Raw genomic sequence first — 17,436 nt, 5'->3', positions numbered from 1 at the left:
GCAACAGCCCCAGCATAATGAGGAGGGAGGGATCATATCTAGTAAAGGACAGAACATGTGCTAAACCCAATTTTCTCAGCATAGGCCCAGCTACAGAAGGATAGGAACCACTCTCTACCCAGTCTTCTGGTTTGGAAAGTCTAAATTCTGGACTATTTTTAAATATACTTTTTGTTTTTTAACCAATGACTCCAGCTAAGGAGCTGCTTGTTTAGTTTTTGAAGTTGGACCAGCGTTGTGATACTCTCTTTGATATATGGATTATGTAGCTCTGTGGAAAATCATAATAGGAAGTTTGTAACAGTGTATGCATTATGTGCCTGGTTAAAAGTGTTGTATTAGGTCTCAAGAGTGATTAAAAAAAATCTAGTTCAGTGCTGGACTCCAGTTTCCACATAGCAGACAAAATTAAGTGCTCTTAATAACAGCAAACCAGTAGTAGAATAGCATATTAATATATATTCTATAATTTACACATGCTAATATATTAATGCCTTTTGCTTTTAGGTGCTGGAGATCAGAATTTATTTACTTCCTTGTATCCTACACTTTCTCAGCAGCTTCCTAGAGAACCCATGGAATGGAGGAGGTAAACTTATATTTTATTCTGTGATACTGTTTCAATGTCTGTTTTTTGACTTGGGTAAATATGTATTTGTTGTGTTCTGAGAAGCTCTTACCATAAATTGAGTTGAACAGAGCAACTGACTCGAAGAAATTGGAGAAATTATATAATCAAAGTGAATGTTGTGCACTTCAGGATGATCTTTTCTACCCTTCAACTTTGCCTAAAGAAAAAATGATAGTAATGCTGTGTTTCTCTACTTGATTTTGTGGTTTGTGGGTCTGTCCTGGTGTGCTTTGATGTACTTTGGCAGCTGTGCTCTGAAAGTGATATGCTTTCTTCTCAATGAGAATATAGGTAGAACTCACAGGGAATTAGATGTACTTCCCTTCAGAAAGTTTGGTATGGCACTGTTTTGTGATTGGAAAAAATATTTGGGGAATTCTCTTATTTGGTATTTTCTACTTGTCCTAGAGATACAGAAAATCTTTTACTGAAACCTGAAGAGCTTCTAGCTTCTGTTCTTCAAAAAGGAGCCTGTATCTCATTTCAAACAATACCAGACTTTAGTTAACCTTACACAAACTGCAGTAGGTGTAGTTTGTGAGTTTCCAGAGCCAGAGTATTTCAGTTTATTCCTCTTCCCCACAACATATGTTCATTTTTCTATTCTGTCCACTAATTTAACTTTTTAAACTTTGTAGGTCTTACGGCCGTGCTCCGAAGATGATTCACCTGGAATCCAACTTTGTTCAGTTTAAAGAGGAGCTACTACCCAAAGAGGGGAATAAGGCCCTTTTGACTTTTCCCTTTCTTCATATTTATTGGACAGAATGTTGTGTAAGTACTAGGAAAAACTCAAAAATTAAATTGTTCCCATAAGCATGAAAAAGAAATGAAAGTAACAGCACAATCAGAAAGTCAAACCAATTAAGTCTGGGTTGCATAAGCATGCATACCTGATATATTGCAGGAAACAAAACTTAGCTTGAGCACTTCTTGCCATAAGCAGTATCTGTTTGTAATGTTACTTGATACTAAGAGGACAGGTGTTTGAATAACCTGTTTTCAGTACTTTGTCACAAAAACCCCCAGGATCTTACAGTGTTACTGCACGGGCACAGTGCACTTTCTTCGTAGCACAGAAATGTGACCAGGGCAGTTCAGTTATGATCTGTTGGTGCACTGAAATCTAAAGATACGTATTTTTTCTTTAGTTCCATCTTCTGTGTGTGTCAGGTACCAGTGGATGTCAGCAATTTAACTGGGCAAGATTTGGAATGTCTTAATCCTGTTTATCTCCAGTTCACTGCCTTTTGGTTTGCCTCTGTTGTGAATTAATTATCCACTTGAAGGACACAGGCGACATCTGATCTGCGACCAGTCAAAAAGAATCCAGAACAGCCTTAAGAATTACCTGAATTTATCGGTATAACCCCAACCCAGAAGCAAAAAAATGGCAAACAATGCTTCTGCTTTTTTTGGAAATTATTTTTATGAGAAAGCTTTTAAACAGGTTGGGATTTGAGCAGTGCAGAAGCTACAAATATCACACTTCTGTTACTGTTTGAGAATAAAACAGTTCAGCTTTGTACTTTCAAACATGTTTTTGTTGTAAAGCTTCAGAATGTTCAGTTTAAATTATGTTTAATAATCTTAATTTCAGTCATTTAAAGAATAATAATGTACCAAATACTATATTGACTGTTAACTAAAATACTGGAAATTAATTAAATTCAAAGACCAGAACTTTACTATGCTTTACCTCATTTGATTTCTTTCACTGACTGAACTTACTGTTACTAATTTTATTTGATAGGCTTTTCTGTTTGCCTTCTTTTGGAACAAAACTTGCCTTTTGAAATTGTTCAGAATGTCTGTTGTCTGTTCGATTTGATGATTCACCACTTCTCATCCCAGGACACGGAAGTGTACAAAACCACAGTCAAGGATGACATCACCAAGTGGCAGAATGTTCTCAAAGCTCACAGCTCAATGGACTGGCTGATTGTGGTGGTTGAGAGTGATGCCAAGAAAAAGAACAAAACTAATATCCTTCCCCGAACCTCTATAGTAGATAAAATAAGGAATGACTTCTGTAACAAGCAAAGTGACAGGTGAGCAATCCTGGGCTTGCAAACATTTTAATCTTCTGACCAGTGTGCTGATTTATAAACTCAGCTCCATATGCAAGATATTCCTTGCTCATTTAAAGACTTCCCTTGATGTCCAGCATTCAGACTGATGGCACTGTAAGATCTGTGCTTTGAAGGAGGCTGGCACAAAGAATAAAGGGAGAAGTTTATTTTCAGTTCTTCTTGGGTTCATGGTGGCTTTGAAATGTGTTTCAAATAGATTTCAAGTATCTCCTCCTGGCCAAGAGAGGTTTAAGGGGAACAGTGTGATGATAATTAGTTTTTATACCTTCAGAGTTTTTTATTTGCTTAGGTGCTTGCAGAAATGTTACCAGAGTTACAGGTGGTAGGAGTGAGGTGAGTAGGGAATGTGAAGCCACTAGGCTTATTTTTTGCCATTGTACTTTCTGCTGTTCACTCAATCACCTTTCCACTCTGAGAAAATTGACATAAGGCCAGTTTCTTCAGATATTTTTATTCTAAGGAAATAGTAATGAATATATGAAACTGTTTTTGCTTTCATGACAACCAACAAAATAGGGTTTTCTAACCAGAAATAATGTTTTACTTGGATGAGAGATTTTCCTGTCTTTAGAGATATCATTAGTTTTTTGGATGTTAATAAATTGTGATAGAAAAACTGAGGAAAGAAGATGCTCTGAAAAAGTTGATTTATTTGTGAATTAATGGGATTTATTTTCTGAGAAAAGCAGAGGAAGTTTTAGCACATAGGATGTGTGAAAGCAAATTGAGATACTGCAAGAATCTATTATGGATGATTATTCCAAGTGAATTAGGAAGGGCTGACTCTATGTGATCTAGTAGCTCCTGATTTGTATTTTGTATAATCCTTATCAGGAGTAGCTATATTTGCTGTTCTGCTGATTTGTATTGCTAGGCAGACTTTTCTAAGATAGCTACAGCATTACTTATATTTAAGTAGTTAGAATAATATATGCTTTATTTGCTTAAAAAAAAAAATAAAAGCTTTGGAATACTCATTCTGGGTAAAACACTTAACTCTTCTCGTAAACTGTATCACGTGAAAAAGTTTTAAAAAAGCTACCAAGCCCCAGTCAAAAAAAAAAAAACACCAACCCAAAGCCCCAACATAGCTGCCTCCAAACAAACAAACAAACAAACAAACATAACCCTCAACCTTATTTTTTTTTCCTCTGATTAATGTGGAATGAAAAACTAAATGCTGGTCACTCTGAATTTGTCAGGTATGCACAGTATTCAACTGGGCATTTATATGTGAGTTATGTGTTTTCGTCCTCAAATATGATTTTATCAATCTCTTTACAGATGTGTGGTACTTTCTGACCCTTTGAAAGACTCTTCCCGTTCTCAGGAATCTTGGAATGCCTTCCTGACTAAACTCAGGACATTGCTTCTCATGTCCTTTACCAAAAACTTAGGCAAGTTTGAAGATGACATGAGAACTCTGAGAGAGAAAAGGACAGAGCCAGGGTGGAGCTTCTGCGAGTATTTCATGGTCCAGGTAAGAGTCTCTTGATACTGAAGAAAATACTTGAGTCCTTGTTTTAAAAATGGTGCTTTTTTTTTTGTTGTGGTTGAGTTTCTGATACTTTTAATGTTCTGATCATTCTTTGAGGGCTGGGGCAGGAATTATGTAGACTGGTTTAAAAGCAGCATTTTTGGATCCTGTTTGCAGCAGGTTTGGGTTACCTAGTAATTCAGTTAATGCAATAATACAGTTTGCTGCTGTTAAAAAAGCAGAATCTCTTCAGGCTTGTCTAAGTTTTATGAACCTCAATTGAAGCAAATGAATTGCATCTAAAAAGTTTTAGTAGTTGATCTTGAATTTGGGGTAATGTCCCATTACTGTGCCTGTTCAAACACACTCAAACTCAAAATTGGTACTTAATGTGAATGCTGCTGTTTTCTTTTTCAGATTATTATGAGTATTTATGGAGATGATGTTTAGAAAAATGTCTGTTTTGAAGTAATTCATATAGAGAGAGCCTTGAATTCTATTTTTTAAATAGTTATAATTTTGTTTTAGCTGGTTTAGAGAAAAGCAAGAACCTGTTGTTGGATAAAATTAAAGGTCTTCATTCTTTTGGAATTTTCTGGTCCCTGTACAGTGCTGATCTCCACTCCACCACATCCTCATGTCTCCTTTGACTGCATGTGCTACCTTTTGCATAGGATAGGTCTAATTTTGAGACTATTTCTACTTACCAGTTTGGCTTTGTGTACAAAAGCCCCTTTTATGATACACTGCAATTGATGCCTTCATGGTGTAAACTGAGGGGAAAACATTAGTACTATTATGGGAGATGAGTCTTCAGCATTTATTTATTTATTTATTTGAATTAAAACTTTTAATAGATCTATGAGCAATATCTTGTAGTGAATCAGGATCTGGATACACATCAGAATTTACTGGCAGAGCTATATGACTTAATCTCCTTTTGTGAACCTCCCTGAGTTAGGAAGAAATCTGCTCCAATGGCAGGTTTTTCCATATGTGTGAAATGAACATTAGAAAAAGTAGTTCCTGGAGCTCTGTGGATGGATGGGGACACGTTATAATACCAGTGTGAATAATGTCAGTAACATACTCCCTGTATTGCTTGTGTGCCAAAAGGAAGAGCTGGCCTTTGTCTTTGAGATGCTGCAGCAGTTTGAGGATGCACTGGTGCAGTATGATGAACTGGATGCCTTGTTCTCTCAGTACGTTGTCAACTTCGGGGCTGGTGGTAAGTGTCTGAAAATGTGAAATTAATGTCGAGTGTATGAACTCCTTCACTGTGCTGAGCAGCCCTGTGCTTTGGGCAGTCACAGTGAGGCTGCACTATGCAGTTTGCGCTCGTTTTATGCTGTGTGCAACCTCAAGTGTTGTTTCTGCTCTCTGAGTCTTAGAAGCAATTTTTAATGAAAACCTGTGTTTTGCTCTAATGGGATGATTGTTACAACCAGAGCCCTGAACTACGAAATTACACAAGTGTTGATCTGGCTGAGATGCAGCTGCTGTTTTTACAGCTCACTGCTAGGTTTTTCACTAAAGAGCTTCCTGGAAAAGTGCATTCAGTGTTGCCTCAAATTACACGAGATGTTTGGTAATCACTGCAAAACTTAATAGAAGTAGGTGCTTAATCTGCACTACAGAAGATTTAACTTCATTTTTGAGAAAAACTACTGTGCTAGAAGTATCAAATAGCTTTAAACTGTTTGAATGAGCTAAAGCACATGATGTTATATAACAGCTTTAATCAGGTAGGTTTTATGAATCTGGTGAAAATGTAGTGCAGGAGTAATTGCAGTGAATAGATTTGTGCTCACTGAACCCAATGCAATACCTGAAGTGGGGGCACATCCATCCATGATGGCTGAGTAAGAAATACTTAAGCAGATAAAGTTTGGTTTTTTTTGAACTTCAGGTGGGCTTAATAGCTAAGAAATAAAGAACAAACTGATTGCCAAACAATTGCACATACAATTAAGACAAAATGCCCATGGTAATACAGTGTTGTGGAATTCAGTTATCTTACCTCACTGTGGAAGTTCTGGTGGTGTTTTGTTTTGCTTTTTGAAGTTAAGACATGAAGTCATTTATCCATGTGATAAACTTGGGAAGGACTAAGGCAGCTCACAGCCTCTGGAGGGAGGATGAAGATGCTTTCCTAGAAAGCAGTGGTTGATTCTTGGATATTAACTTCGTTTACTTAGATGGTGCAAACTGGCTGACGTTTTTTTGCCAGCCAGTGAGGAGCTGGAATGGTTTAATTCTGCGGAAACCAATAGACATGGAGAAGAGAGAGCTCATTCAGAACCAAGAGGCAACACTGCTGGACCTGCGCAGTTACCTGTTCTCTCGTCAGTGCACCTTGTTAATCTTCCTGCAGAGGCCATGGGAGGTTTCCCAGAGAGCACTGGAGCTTCTTCACAACTGTGTGCAAGAACTCAAGCTACTGGAAGTGAGTCAGTGTCATCTATTCCATTATGTGAATGATTTTATCCAGTGATGATCTAACAAGATGTTTCAAGTTTAGCTGTCGGTGACCAGCGTTCAGTAAGCAGTGGCTGGGAGTTACCAAAATGATGCTGTAATAACAATTGGGCTGCAGTTGATTGTGTCATCATGAGGATGTCTTTGGCAAGAAATTTGGAGACATCACATCTGAGAACCAAATCTGTTTAGTTAAAGTATTTTAGTCTTCACCTGAAAAGTTAACTTTTCTAAATTGGTAGTCATTTGTCTGTTTCTTTCATGGATTTATTACCAATCTGTTGAACTGTAGTTCCCATAATTTATAGCAGTGTTGTATCAAAGGAAATAAGGGAGAGTGGTTATTATGCTGTTATGCAGGCTAATCCTCTGTAACAAAAAGAAGAGATTATTTCTGAATATAATTTTGTGACTTGCTCATGTCCTGACCCCATGGGTGCTCTGCTGGTTTTATCTGTGCCGTTATAACAGCAGCTGCTACCTTTTGCCTGTCTGACATCGTGGTACTGAGTTCCATCTGCATTTAAAAACTGCAAATCTGCTTCAGATGCTTTGCTGACACCTTCATGTGTTCTAAAACTAATGTGTAATTCCCACAGATAGTATGACTTGTGTGTGCATTTTGTGGTGTGTTGTTTTTTTTTTTTTGATTTCCAAAATGCAGACTTCTAGATCTCTGGAGGTACTTCCTACAGTTCCCCTTTTGCTGCACTCCAGGTCTGCCCTGTGCCCCCAATGTTTGGAGCTTTCCTCTGCACTGTCTCTTATTTCTGCTGTTCCTGTCTTGCTGTGGTGATCCAAACTGAATGCAGTGTTCTGAGAGACAGTGACACTTCATTGTGCATAGCATGTACTTACCCCTGTTGTGATCCTTTTCCTAATGCAGGCAAACCTCTTAACGTGGCTTGACACCGCTGAACACACAGCAGAAATCCCAACTACTCTGTTCTTAGGGTCTTTGTATTCCTGAAAATTCTTTCAGAATTCAGATCTTTATTGTTTCTTCAAGTGCATTGTGCTCATACTTTGAACTTTCATATCCCATTAGTCACCTAGTTTATTATGGGGTTTAGGACTTTGATAGTCTTTCTAAAAAGAATATTTTTTTCATTGGTAATTAACAGGATTTTGAGATGCCATTATTGTGTCTATATTCCATATCTTTAGTTACGTTCATCTTTATCTTAATTCTTGAAAATATTCTAGTATCAGACTCTCTTGTCTTTATCTTTCTCTTTTTCTATGTGTTTCTTTGCTTATTTGTTTTTCATCTCCATTTTTTGATTAGTTGTCCATGACAGATGTCTTATCCTTTGATGAATAAGCTTATTTTTGTGAAGGAATCTTAGAGACTAATCTGTTTTATCCAGGTTTTTAACACTTACTGTATTTTTAATTTCAGTCTCAGTTAGAACCGATGTCTCCTTTGGAAAGTAGTAGTCTACTTACAGAAATTTTTCCTAACTCTGTTTTCCTTAAGCTGAGTTTTCAGACTTGGAATTTTTCCAAGACCTATTAGTCTTCCTTTCCTTCTCTTGCATCTTGATGAATGTATCAAATCTAGTTAATATGTTTCATGAACTAATATATATAAATTATTCAGGAGGCAGCAAGAGTCGGGCTGTGCTTTGTGTACTCATAGAGTAAGCTCTTCCAAGAGGTTCTGCTGTGTTGTATCAAGAAAAGTACTTTTGCTGAAGTATTTTCTCATCTGACTATGCTTTATTTCCCAGTTAATTTTATCTGTTCACTTCCAGGTCTCAGTTCCTCCTGGAGCTTTGGATTGCTGGGTGTTTTTGAGTTGCTTGGAAGTCTTACAGAGAATAGAAGGCTGCTGTGATAGGGCTCAAATAGATGCAAATGTTTCCCACACAGTTGGCCTGTGGAGCTATGCCACTGAGAAGGTGAGTGAATGATGTGTTGGGGTGGTGGTATTACAGTGTTGAAGTAGAAAATTTGTTTCCCTGGAACAGATTTTGTCCTTTTTGTTGTGGAATTTAATACTGGGTTCTGTACATTGTCTTGAGTCTAGTCTAGGTGAGACATCCATGTTTATAGCCACTTTTTCCTCTGTCATTTGAGGCCCGGGAATAACAAGGGTTTGTCCTCCTCTTTTTCTAGCCCCCCCCTTCCTCACCACTAATTTGATAATTAATCACTGGTTTGCTTAAACTCCAGAATGAGCTCAGTCCATGTTGACTGAGAGGAAGAGCATGTGAATTTCAGATACAGCAGAAAAAATGCCCAGATTTGGATGCATTTACCATAAAAATAGAGATTACAGCGGTGCGTTTACACAGTTCACTATTTCTCCAGTATGTTATTACAGCAGTAATAGACCCCTACCTTCATTGAAGGTGTTACCCTTGGTGGCTTGTGAAAGAGGCAAGTAATTTCTGTATTTTCAGTCACCAGCCTTTACCATAAATGTTCTAAAGTGACCTTTTCAGTTTGGTTAAACTGCTTCCCTAACTTGTCGAGTTCCACTTGTTTCTATAAAAGAGATAATGTTTGAGGTTGCTGCTGCTTTTCACTGTTGAAGAACATTTTAGAAAGAAGGTAAACTCCAGGAACTACTGGAATAACCTGCTGAGGTCTTTGTGGATGTTTTTGAAGACCAGCATACATTCATCCTCTTGTGGGCATAGCCTGTAGTATATTTGCTATTTATTTTAATCATAGTTTGGTCATATTTCAGTAGACTTAAGAATCCTCTAACTGACCCTTGTTTTATTACAAAAGCAGAGAAATACAATTTCACCTTGAATAATTATTTCTAAAAAAAAGGAGGGGGGTGGAGATCAGAATAAAGGAGGTAAAGAATTGTTTAAAATGGCAATTGGTGCATCAGATTCTTCCCATGCTCCTTAGATGTTTTTATGGAAGATAATTTCCAGCCTGAGTTGGAAATGTTTCTCCCATCCATCATTTTTCTAACACAAAGGGTAAAGGGAAGAATTTTAGGATAATGAGTAGCAGTAAGGTGGAACTGACTGAATGAAGAAATTTAGCAACTAGCGACAAAATTAAGTGGAGTTAAAAATAAATTACAAAAAAAAAGGTAATGTCCATCCCCATTTTTTATGGTGTGGAGTAATGTGACAAGCTGAGACCTTTATTCTTTTGTGGGCTTACCTTTATGGCTGATTGAGTTTTCTAAGTAAATTAACCAAACGGCCAGTAGACAAGAGCTTCTTTAATTCTGGGTGTCGAGCCACCAGCTGCTGTCTAGAAGGGGTTTTATGGTAGTTAACTCTATTAACACTGTTAGATGTGCTGATCTCTTTTTCAGGAAGGTTTTCACCTGAATACAATACTTCAGGTGAATTTGCAAGCTGCCTAATCACTCTACTGGAGACTGCCTGCTTTTCTTGATTATACATTTTTCAAAAATATAGACACAGCTATTAGAAATAATCCTTGGTCATAGCTGCTGAACATCTTGAGCTTTGTTTGTGTTTGTATTAAAAACCAGAAGGATTTACTCAGATTAGGTGTTGTGCATGGAGAGATCTGTGTGTACAGGCACATGTTCCAATATTTGAGTCAATAACTTATATGCAATTTAATTCTTTATTAAATTAATTTATACTCTGAGAATAACAGTTAATTTTGAGATCCTGTAAGCAGCATAATATGAAAGCAATGAAAATGGAACCATGTAATAGAATAAGAGGGGTTTTATATTGATTTTATAGCCTGTTGTAAGCAAGCATCTTGTTTCTCTTCTAGTTAAGATCTCTGGGTTACCTGTGTGGACTTGTATCAGAGAAGGGACCCAATTCAGAAGACCTTAACAGGACTGTGGATCTGTTGGCAGGGCTGGGAGCAGAACGCCCTGAAACAGGTACTACCAGGAATGTAGGATAGCTGACATTGTCTTAAATACAGAGCATATAAATGCATCAGTAATAAGAATTTTCAAGTATTCCTGTAGATTTATATATACACATGCTGATAGAACTTTATCTCTTAGAGGTTTCTTTAATACATGTTTAGCATTTTAAATTACCAATGCATCTCCTTACTGTTGCAAGTATAAGTTTTCCACTGATGCTCCACTTATCAGCATTTAGGTAAATGGTCTTGAACAGCACTGGATTTAAATTAAGTTCTTAATGCTTTCAGACAAGTATTTAAAATAAAATTATTTGAAAAACAAATAGAGCGTGCTTGTTCAGGTGCAAATAGATAACCTGCACCTGGAGCTACAAAGTGATACTAGTTTTTAGTTTTCTCTCCACTTTCTACTGGAGAAGAAGCAGGGATGGGGTGGTATGAGGTGCATACAGACTCTTCTAAGAATGCATTTATAAGTGACACCTCTTGTTCTGCTTTTTTCTAAAGCCAATGCATCACAGAGCCCTTACAAGAAACTCAAAGAGGCCTTATCATCTGTAGAAGCTTTTGAAAAGCACTACTTAGTAAGTATGAGTTTTGCTTATTTATAGTGGTTTTGCATGTTTCCATTGTGCATTGAATAGGGCCAGAGTTTTCAAGCCTGAGAAGATGAATTGAGAACATAAATCTGTATTTCCATATTTTGGTATCAAAGGTTATTTCTTGCATACTGAACACAGCAAGGCTGATTTGTTTCACAGCTAGAACCCTGTAGAGGCCCCAAGTTTCAAATATTTGCATTAACTTTAATATTTACAGTTATGAGCTGGAACTTATTATCTGTAGGTATATATATACCGAGATATTAAAAAAGCCAATGTCATGCCTATCATGTTCTGCTATCCCAAATTCAGAATTAACTGAATTTTTCCCAGAAGAATATTGATGTGTGAATTCAGCTTCCTTTTAAATGATTTGGGCTTGCATTTTGCAACGAGTATTACATGATTAAAGTTCTACTCTTGATTTATTTTTTTATATAAACTGTGGGACATCTGTGGATAATAGGGTTGTACCTGGCATAGATTGAGGCACAATGTGTATTCTAATGTTGTGCGTCTTTATTTCCTGACAGCTCCCCTGCTGAGGAGCCACTGTAATGATTTCAGGTTTTTTTTGTTTTGCTGGTTCTGTTTTTCAAATAGAAGATTGTTAAATGAAGCAAAAAAACCTTGACTGTCACAAAAATGTGTTTGATTTTTGGGGGTGCTTGGTTTGACAGATTTTGTTGGGTTGTTTTGGTTTGGTTTTTTTTCCTTAAATAATTTTCTGTTAAAATTTCTCAGATTTGCAGTACTGCCAATAAGGTTTTCTGGGGAAAACTGGAAGGAAATTTTTTTTTTTTTTTTTTTAACAAGAAAACTATTTGATAGTTAATTTTGCAAAGTTTTATCAAAAGAAAAAATCTCAAAACATTTTGTCTGAAGATACTGGGTTTCACTTTTGTTCTTCATTTATTTAGGACTAGTTGTGTAGCTGGATCAAAATTAAAATCTTCAGAGTTGCTAGTTGCTCTTACAAATTCAGTTCCAATATACACCTGAAGTCTCTGCTAAGCCCAGCAGTAACTTCTTAAATATAAGGAACTAAGTGGGATCTGTAGTGTTTGCCAGAGGAATTGCCATTTCTCTTTGTATTTATGACTGCACTTCTATGCAATGGAAATTCAGATGTCAGATGCGCTATAAAAAATTGTTTTCTCTGTAGTTGTCACGTAAATATGTACATTTTATGCATACCCATATTTAATCCAATCTTGTCCTGTATTCAGTGGAGAAGAACATAGAATTAGTTAAAAATTCCAGACACAGCTAAGATAATTTATTTGCATTTAAAAAAAAAAATCTCAGTTTGAAGCCATTCCCCTTTGTGCTGTCATGATGTGATGTATTTTTTATATTTTTATTTATCTGGCCAGAGGTTATTTTGGACTTTGGAAAGAAGTTGGGTGGTTGAGTACAGTCAATGTGTGTTGTAACTGCTAATTTTGTGAGAAAGGTTTGCTGCTGTTATTAAAGCTTAGGGCAAGGGGAGGAATGTGAGCAGGGGGAAGAAGGTGACACTTGGACACTGTGGCTGCATAGGAAATTACTCCTAAAGATGAGGGACACACTTCAATTTGGGAATGCAAGCAAAATTCCTTTAAGGCACTCTTGTGAAAATAATTATTCTGATTATAAATTAGCATTTACAGATATGGGATAATGACCAAGTGCAGGAGGAGTGAAGGTGACCTGTTACAAACTGCTGTGTGTTGTGTGCTCAGGGCAAATGGGACTCATTCTGGGCATTTTGTTGCAGTAACAGAGTACCTGGCTATGAGTTTGTGTGAAATGCCATATAGCTGCTAAAAATGCATAAAGCTTGTAATGGTTTCTTTTCTTTTAAACAGGATCTGTCCCATGCCACCATTGAAATGTACACAAATATTGGAAGAATTCGCTCAGCTAAGCTTGTGGGAAAGGACTTGGCAGAGTTTTATATGTAAATGACTCTTTAAAATGTCTTAAATGCACTGCCTTTGAAAAGTTTGAATATTATCCCTGAGGAAGATATGCTGTACTTAAAAAGGAATTCTAAAAAGTATTTTTTAAAATGTAAACAAACCCTATTTCAGGTTGTATTTCAGGAGAAAAGAAAAACAAACAAAAAACTAGCAATCTTTAACAAATTTTAATTCTCATCTTGTGATTTTGTACTCTTACCTTTAACTATCCTATGTTCTTTAGCTTGATCCTTTCTTATTCTCGGGAAAAAAGGGTGGGAAAGATAAATATAAACTTCAAAACAAGTCAGAAGCCTCCTTAGGGAGCAGGCTATAGTAAATGCAGAGTTATCTTAACTACATATATGGACTGCATCTATCTAAAAAAAAGCCAGAAAAAACATGTCTTTGGAGAGTAATCCGTTTCATATTTGAGGTTATCATTGCAAGTGGTTGTTTCCCCTCCTGTGAAACAGTGATTTTATTCCTGATTTCCAAATACGTTTTTTTGTGTTTATCTCTCGTGTTAAAATCCACTGAGAAAACCTCTTGCATTTTGTTTTTATATAAATGCTGTAGGATTTTATAATTGTTTTTATGAATTAGCCAAATAAGCACAGGTATTGTTTAGGTACTTAATAATGTTTTTTGTTTTTCTTAAAAAAACTTTGGGGGTTTTTTTGGAAAATATGTTAGGGCATGCTTCCCACCAATGTTTGCTTAAGCAGTCTGATCTCCAAGTTGCAACAGATTCTCCTAAATGAACTTAAATTTTCAGCTGAGGGAATAATGTTAGGTTTAAATACTGCCATGGAACTGCTGTGTGGTGATAAAATTTTCATTGAAGTTTTTTTCTGCTTTAGAATTTTTGAGTAAGCAAATTTTTAGTTAACTGTCGGAAGCTTTAGATGGCTTTTGTTTCATTTGTGGGAGGTATTTTCACCTCATTTCCTCTAACTTGGTATACATCTGGATATAAAGCCTTTCATTGACTTGGAATATTGACATTAATTGCAGTTCTACTTGCTTAAGGGAATTGCAGTAATGGAAGGCCCATATGTTTATCTGTTACCAGAAAATTAAAGATCATAGTGGTTCACTGCAGTTTGTCCTGCATTTACTTGGTCTTCCTCCCCCATCACCACTTTGAGAAAAGATGTAGACAGTTTTCACGGCTGAAAAGTTTCTGACATTGCTCTGTGCTCATTTCTTTATTTTCCAAGGAGGAAGAAAGGTCCCCAGAAGGCAGAGGTGTATCTTCAAGGAGCACTGAAAACCTACCTTGCTGAGGGCTGGGCACTGCTGGTCACACACACAAGGAAGCAGCTGGCTGAATGTCAGAAACAGCTTGGGCAGATAGAAAAGTATCCTCTAAAATGCAGATCCAGAACAATCAAAACTGGAGAAAATGAGGCTTGGGATTATTTTTCTGACATATCTCTAACTTTTATATAACAGCAGAGACTGCTCTGAGTCTGAGCTGAGACAGCTGAGTTATTTGATACCGTAGAGTGTATTTTGGGGGTTGTTCTGTTGTGCTGATTTTTTGTTGGTTTGTGTGCTTTTAGAACAAGGCACACATTATACGTGTCAGCCTCCTTTGCAAATTCTCACATCACTTTTAAACATGCTTAAATTTTTCTGCTTCAGTGCAAATGCTCATAAAGAATCTGAGCCAGTTCTGTTGCATTCTTAGCTAAATATTCAAGTGATCATTTATATCCCCAGCACTTAAAATTGTAAAGAATGTCTTATGACTTGGTTATGGAAGTGATGCTGTAACAGCTGGCAGATTCTCAGTTAGGTACATTGGAATAAAATAGAATACTCAAGATTATTTAGTGCTAAATGTTGGGCAGTGTAATGCAAGACACTGTGTCTTGAACTTGCACACTGCATTTATTATTGTCAAATAATGAATTTTCTATGCTCGTGAATCTTTTTAGATGAGGCAAGATTGCACTGGTTAATAATGGATCATGTTTTTAGTACGTATGCAAAAGAAGTACTGGGATTCTGCAATACTCTCAGAAAATGGTAAATCTTCAATTGTTTCTTGTCTAGTGGAAAAGTGTGATGGTAACAGCAGGTCTTGTCTCTAAAGATCAGAAAAGCAGTACTTGAATGTCTTGGTTTTGGGTTTCTTCCTTGTGGTTCCTTAACTTCATTAGTTATCTCCAAACAAGCAGCCTTTTAGCTGGTGATAATCACCTAACAGAAGAGGAACGCAAAAGATTTTGCCAAGAAATACTAGATTTTGCCAATCAGCAAGCAGAGAACCAAGGTAAGTCTGGGTCTTAAAATTTAAGCATCTGGTTGTTCCCTAAAGGTAGACAGGGAGGCCTTTTTTTTTTGGGTTCATTATTTTGTTATTATTTCTATTTTTTGTTATTTGTATTTCTATTATTTTATTATTCTTTCTAAACTTGTGATCTCCAATTATAAATCTACAGTAGTTAAGAGTAGTCAAAGATGAAAGGGTAATTAACATGTTCATCCTGAATACTGCAAAGTCTTTGTTTTCATTCAGCTATATTTCTCTGCTTTAACAGCCCATAATTTATTGTGTGTTGGGTTTTTTCAATTCCTAACCTATCTTTGTCTCTCATTGCTGGCATGCAAGTGGCAGCTCTGTGATGGTACTTCCTGGATTTTGATGTTAGATCTGTTCCCAACCACTTGCAGCTTATTATTTTGTCCGTCCTATTTCCTGTCTTTATTCTTCATGCTGCTTCTGTACTACCTTCTTGACAGATATTAATCATAATTCAAATTCTTAGGGAGTACTTCCTGTAGATCTGAAGACTGCTTATTTTTATGCAGACATTTTTTCTTAATGAATAGATGTACCATAAGTAATATGTTACTTCAGACTTGATTCTTAATTAATTTTTGGTACTGTCTCAGGGTTATTTTTGGAATGTAGAAAAGAGAATGAAAACCCCTTTCATAGTAAAGCTGCTGGCTCAAGGTGCCAGCCTGATTATTAGTTTCTGAGACTTGTACAAGCTCTGGGAAGTTTGTCACTTAATGCTGCTGTGTTCTGTACTAGTGAAATGTTCAACTTCTGCTTGGACAATCTCTCTTAATTCAGTTGGTTTTAATAGCCTGGATGTAGAAATTGTAGTCGAAGTAACTGTTGGAAAACAAATCTCAGCATCTTTAAGTCTCATGCAAGATAAAAAATTGGAAAGCATTGATTTGTTGTGAAATGATTCATTGTGAAAAGTTGTTGATCCATTTAATTCCAGGGTTTCAATTTTTAAGAGAAAAGATTTGCTCATCTCCAGCAGCACTGGAGAATAATAAAACTGGAGAATAATAAAATCCCTGTTTTTATCTTTCCAGGTCAAAAGGTTATTTTGCCTATGCACTCCTTTGCCCAGCTGAAAACTCTGCATTTTGACCCTCCAAATGCTGTTGTCCACGTGGGTGGAAAGTTGTGCATTGAGTTGACTTTGCTGAGCCAAATGCCCATCCCTGTCCGGGTGGACCAGGTTGCCATCCATGTTCACTTCAGCATTGAGAAGAACAGCTACAGGAAAACAGCCGAGTGGCTCACCAAGCACAAAACTTCCAACGGTGTCATCAGCTTCCCAAATGAAATTGCAGGCCTGCCTTTGTCAAGAAACAACCTGCCAGCCCTGGAGCTGTGTGAGATGTACGAGCGGAGCCCCTCAGACAACTCCTTGAACACAGCAGGAATCATCTGCAAAAACACGCACATGCTGCTGCGGAGGCAGGAGAGCAGCACTTCCCTGGACGTGCCCTCGGGGCTCACTTTGGAAGATGGGGCTCATGTGTTGAAGTGCAACAACTTGACACTGGAACCAGGGGACAATAAAATAACCTTCAATATTCAGGTATGTTTTCATAGCTGGGTGATCGTAGCACTCGTGAAGGAAAAATTAAAAATAGTGGCTGAGGAAGAGCGTTGTGCTGGTGAGTGGTGCCTGTATTGCTTCCTGTTATACTTGGATTATCCATTCCCCTTAACAGCTTTTTGTTGTTCTGCACCATCATTTCCCTTGCAAGGTTGCTGTTGTATTTATGCTAAAACCTACAGATGATTCTTCTACTTGAAATCATTTGAGTCAGCCTTCCTAAACTTATTTTAAATATCTTGACTATTGCTGCCAAAAATTACACGGATAAATTTATATGTAATATAATGTACTGCTCATGAAGACTGCATACACTGTTGAGCTCATTCAGAATAATGTCTAAAAGCTTTGGTGTGGATTCTTTTTCTAGCCCTTTAGTAAGTGATTGTGTGGTTAAATTTGGTTGACAGCCTGTTCTTCTCTGCAGAGGGTGGTAGAATAATTTTTCACTTGGTGGATGTAGTAAACCTTCCTGTAAGAAGTTGAGA

The 17,436-nt window shown here is 37.0% G+C and overlaps 1 protein-coding gene across 2 annotated transcripts in view; it reads left to right on the top strand.

The window, feature by feature from the left end:
* Positions 1 to 17,436, top strand: part of TRAPPC10 (trafficking protein particle complex 10) — a 38,183-nt gene that overhangs the window by 9,132 nt on the left and 11,615 nt on the right. For both annotated transcript variants that reach the window (XM_032100993.1, XM_032100994.1), the window contains exons 2-14: positions 508 to 589; positions 1,270 to 1,405; positions 2,486 to 2,682; positions 4,009 to 4,204; positions 5,318 to 5,429; positions 6,400 to 6,647; positions 8,437 to 8,583; positions 10,412 to 10,526; positions 11,027 to 11,103; positions 12,972 to 13,063; positions 14,288 to 14,428; positions 15,236 to 15,348; positions 16,413 to 16,927. In XM_032100993.1, the coding sequence (XP_031956884.1) occupies positions 508 to 589; positions 1,270 to 1,405; positions 2,486 to 2,682; positions 4,009 to 4,204; positions 5,318 to 5,429; positions 6,400 to 6,647; positions 8,437 to 8,583; positions 10,412 to 10,526; positions 11,027 to 11,103; positions 12,972 to 13,063; positions 14,288 to 14,428; positions 15,236 to 15,348; positions 16,413 to 16,927 (2,171 nt within the window). The remainder of the gene's footprint in view (positions 1 to 507; positions 590 to 1,269; positions 1,406 to 2,485; positions 2,683 to 4,008; positions 4,205 to 5,317; positions 5,430 to 6,399; positions 6,648 to 8,436; positions 8,584 to 10,411; positions 10,527 to 11,026; positions 11,104 to 12,971; positions 13,064 to 14,287; positions 14,429 to 15,235; positions 15,349 to 16,412; positions 16,928 to 17,436) is intronic.

The sequence above is a fragment of the Corvus moneduloides genome, chromosome 2 (assembly GCF_009650955.1).
Source record: "Corvus moneduloides isolate bCorMon1 chromosome 2, bCorMon1.pri, whole genome shotgun sequence".
Taxonomy (NCBI): Eukaryota; Metazoa; Chordata; class Aves; order Passeriformes; family Corvidae; genus Corvus; species Corvus moneduloides.
The sequence above is the reverse complement of the archived record's forward strand: the minus strand, read 5'-3'. Positions and strand labels throughout refer to the sequence as shown.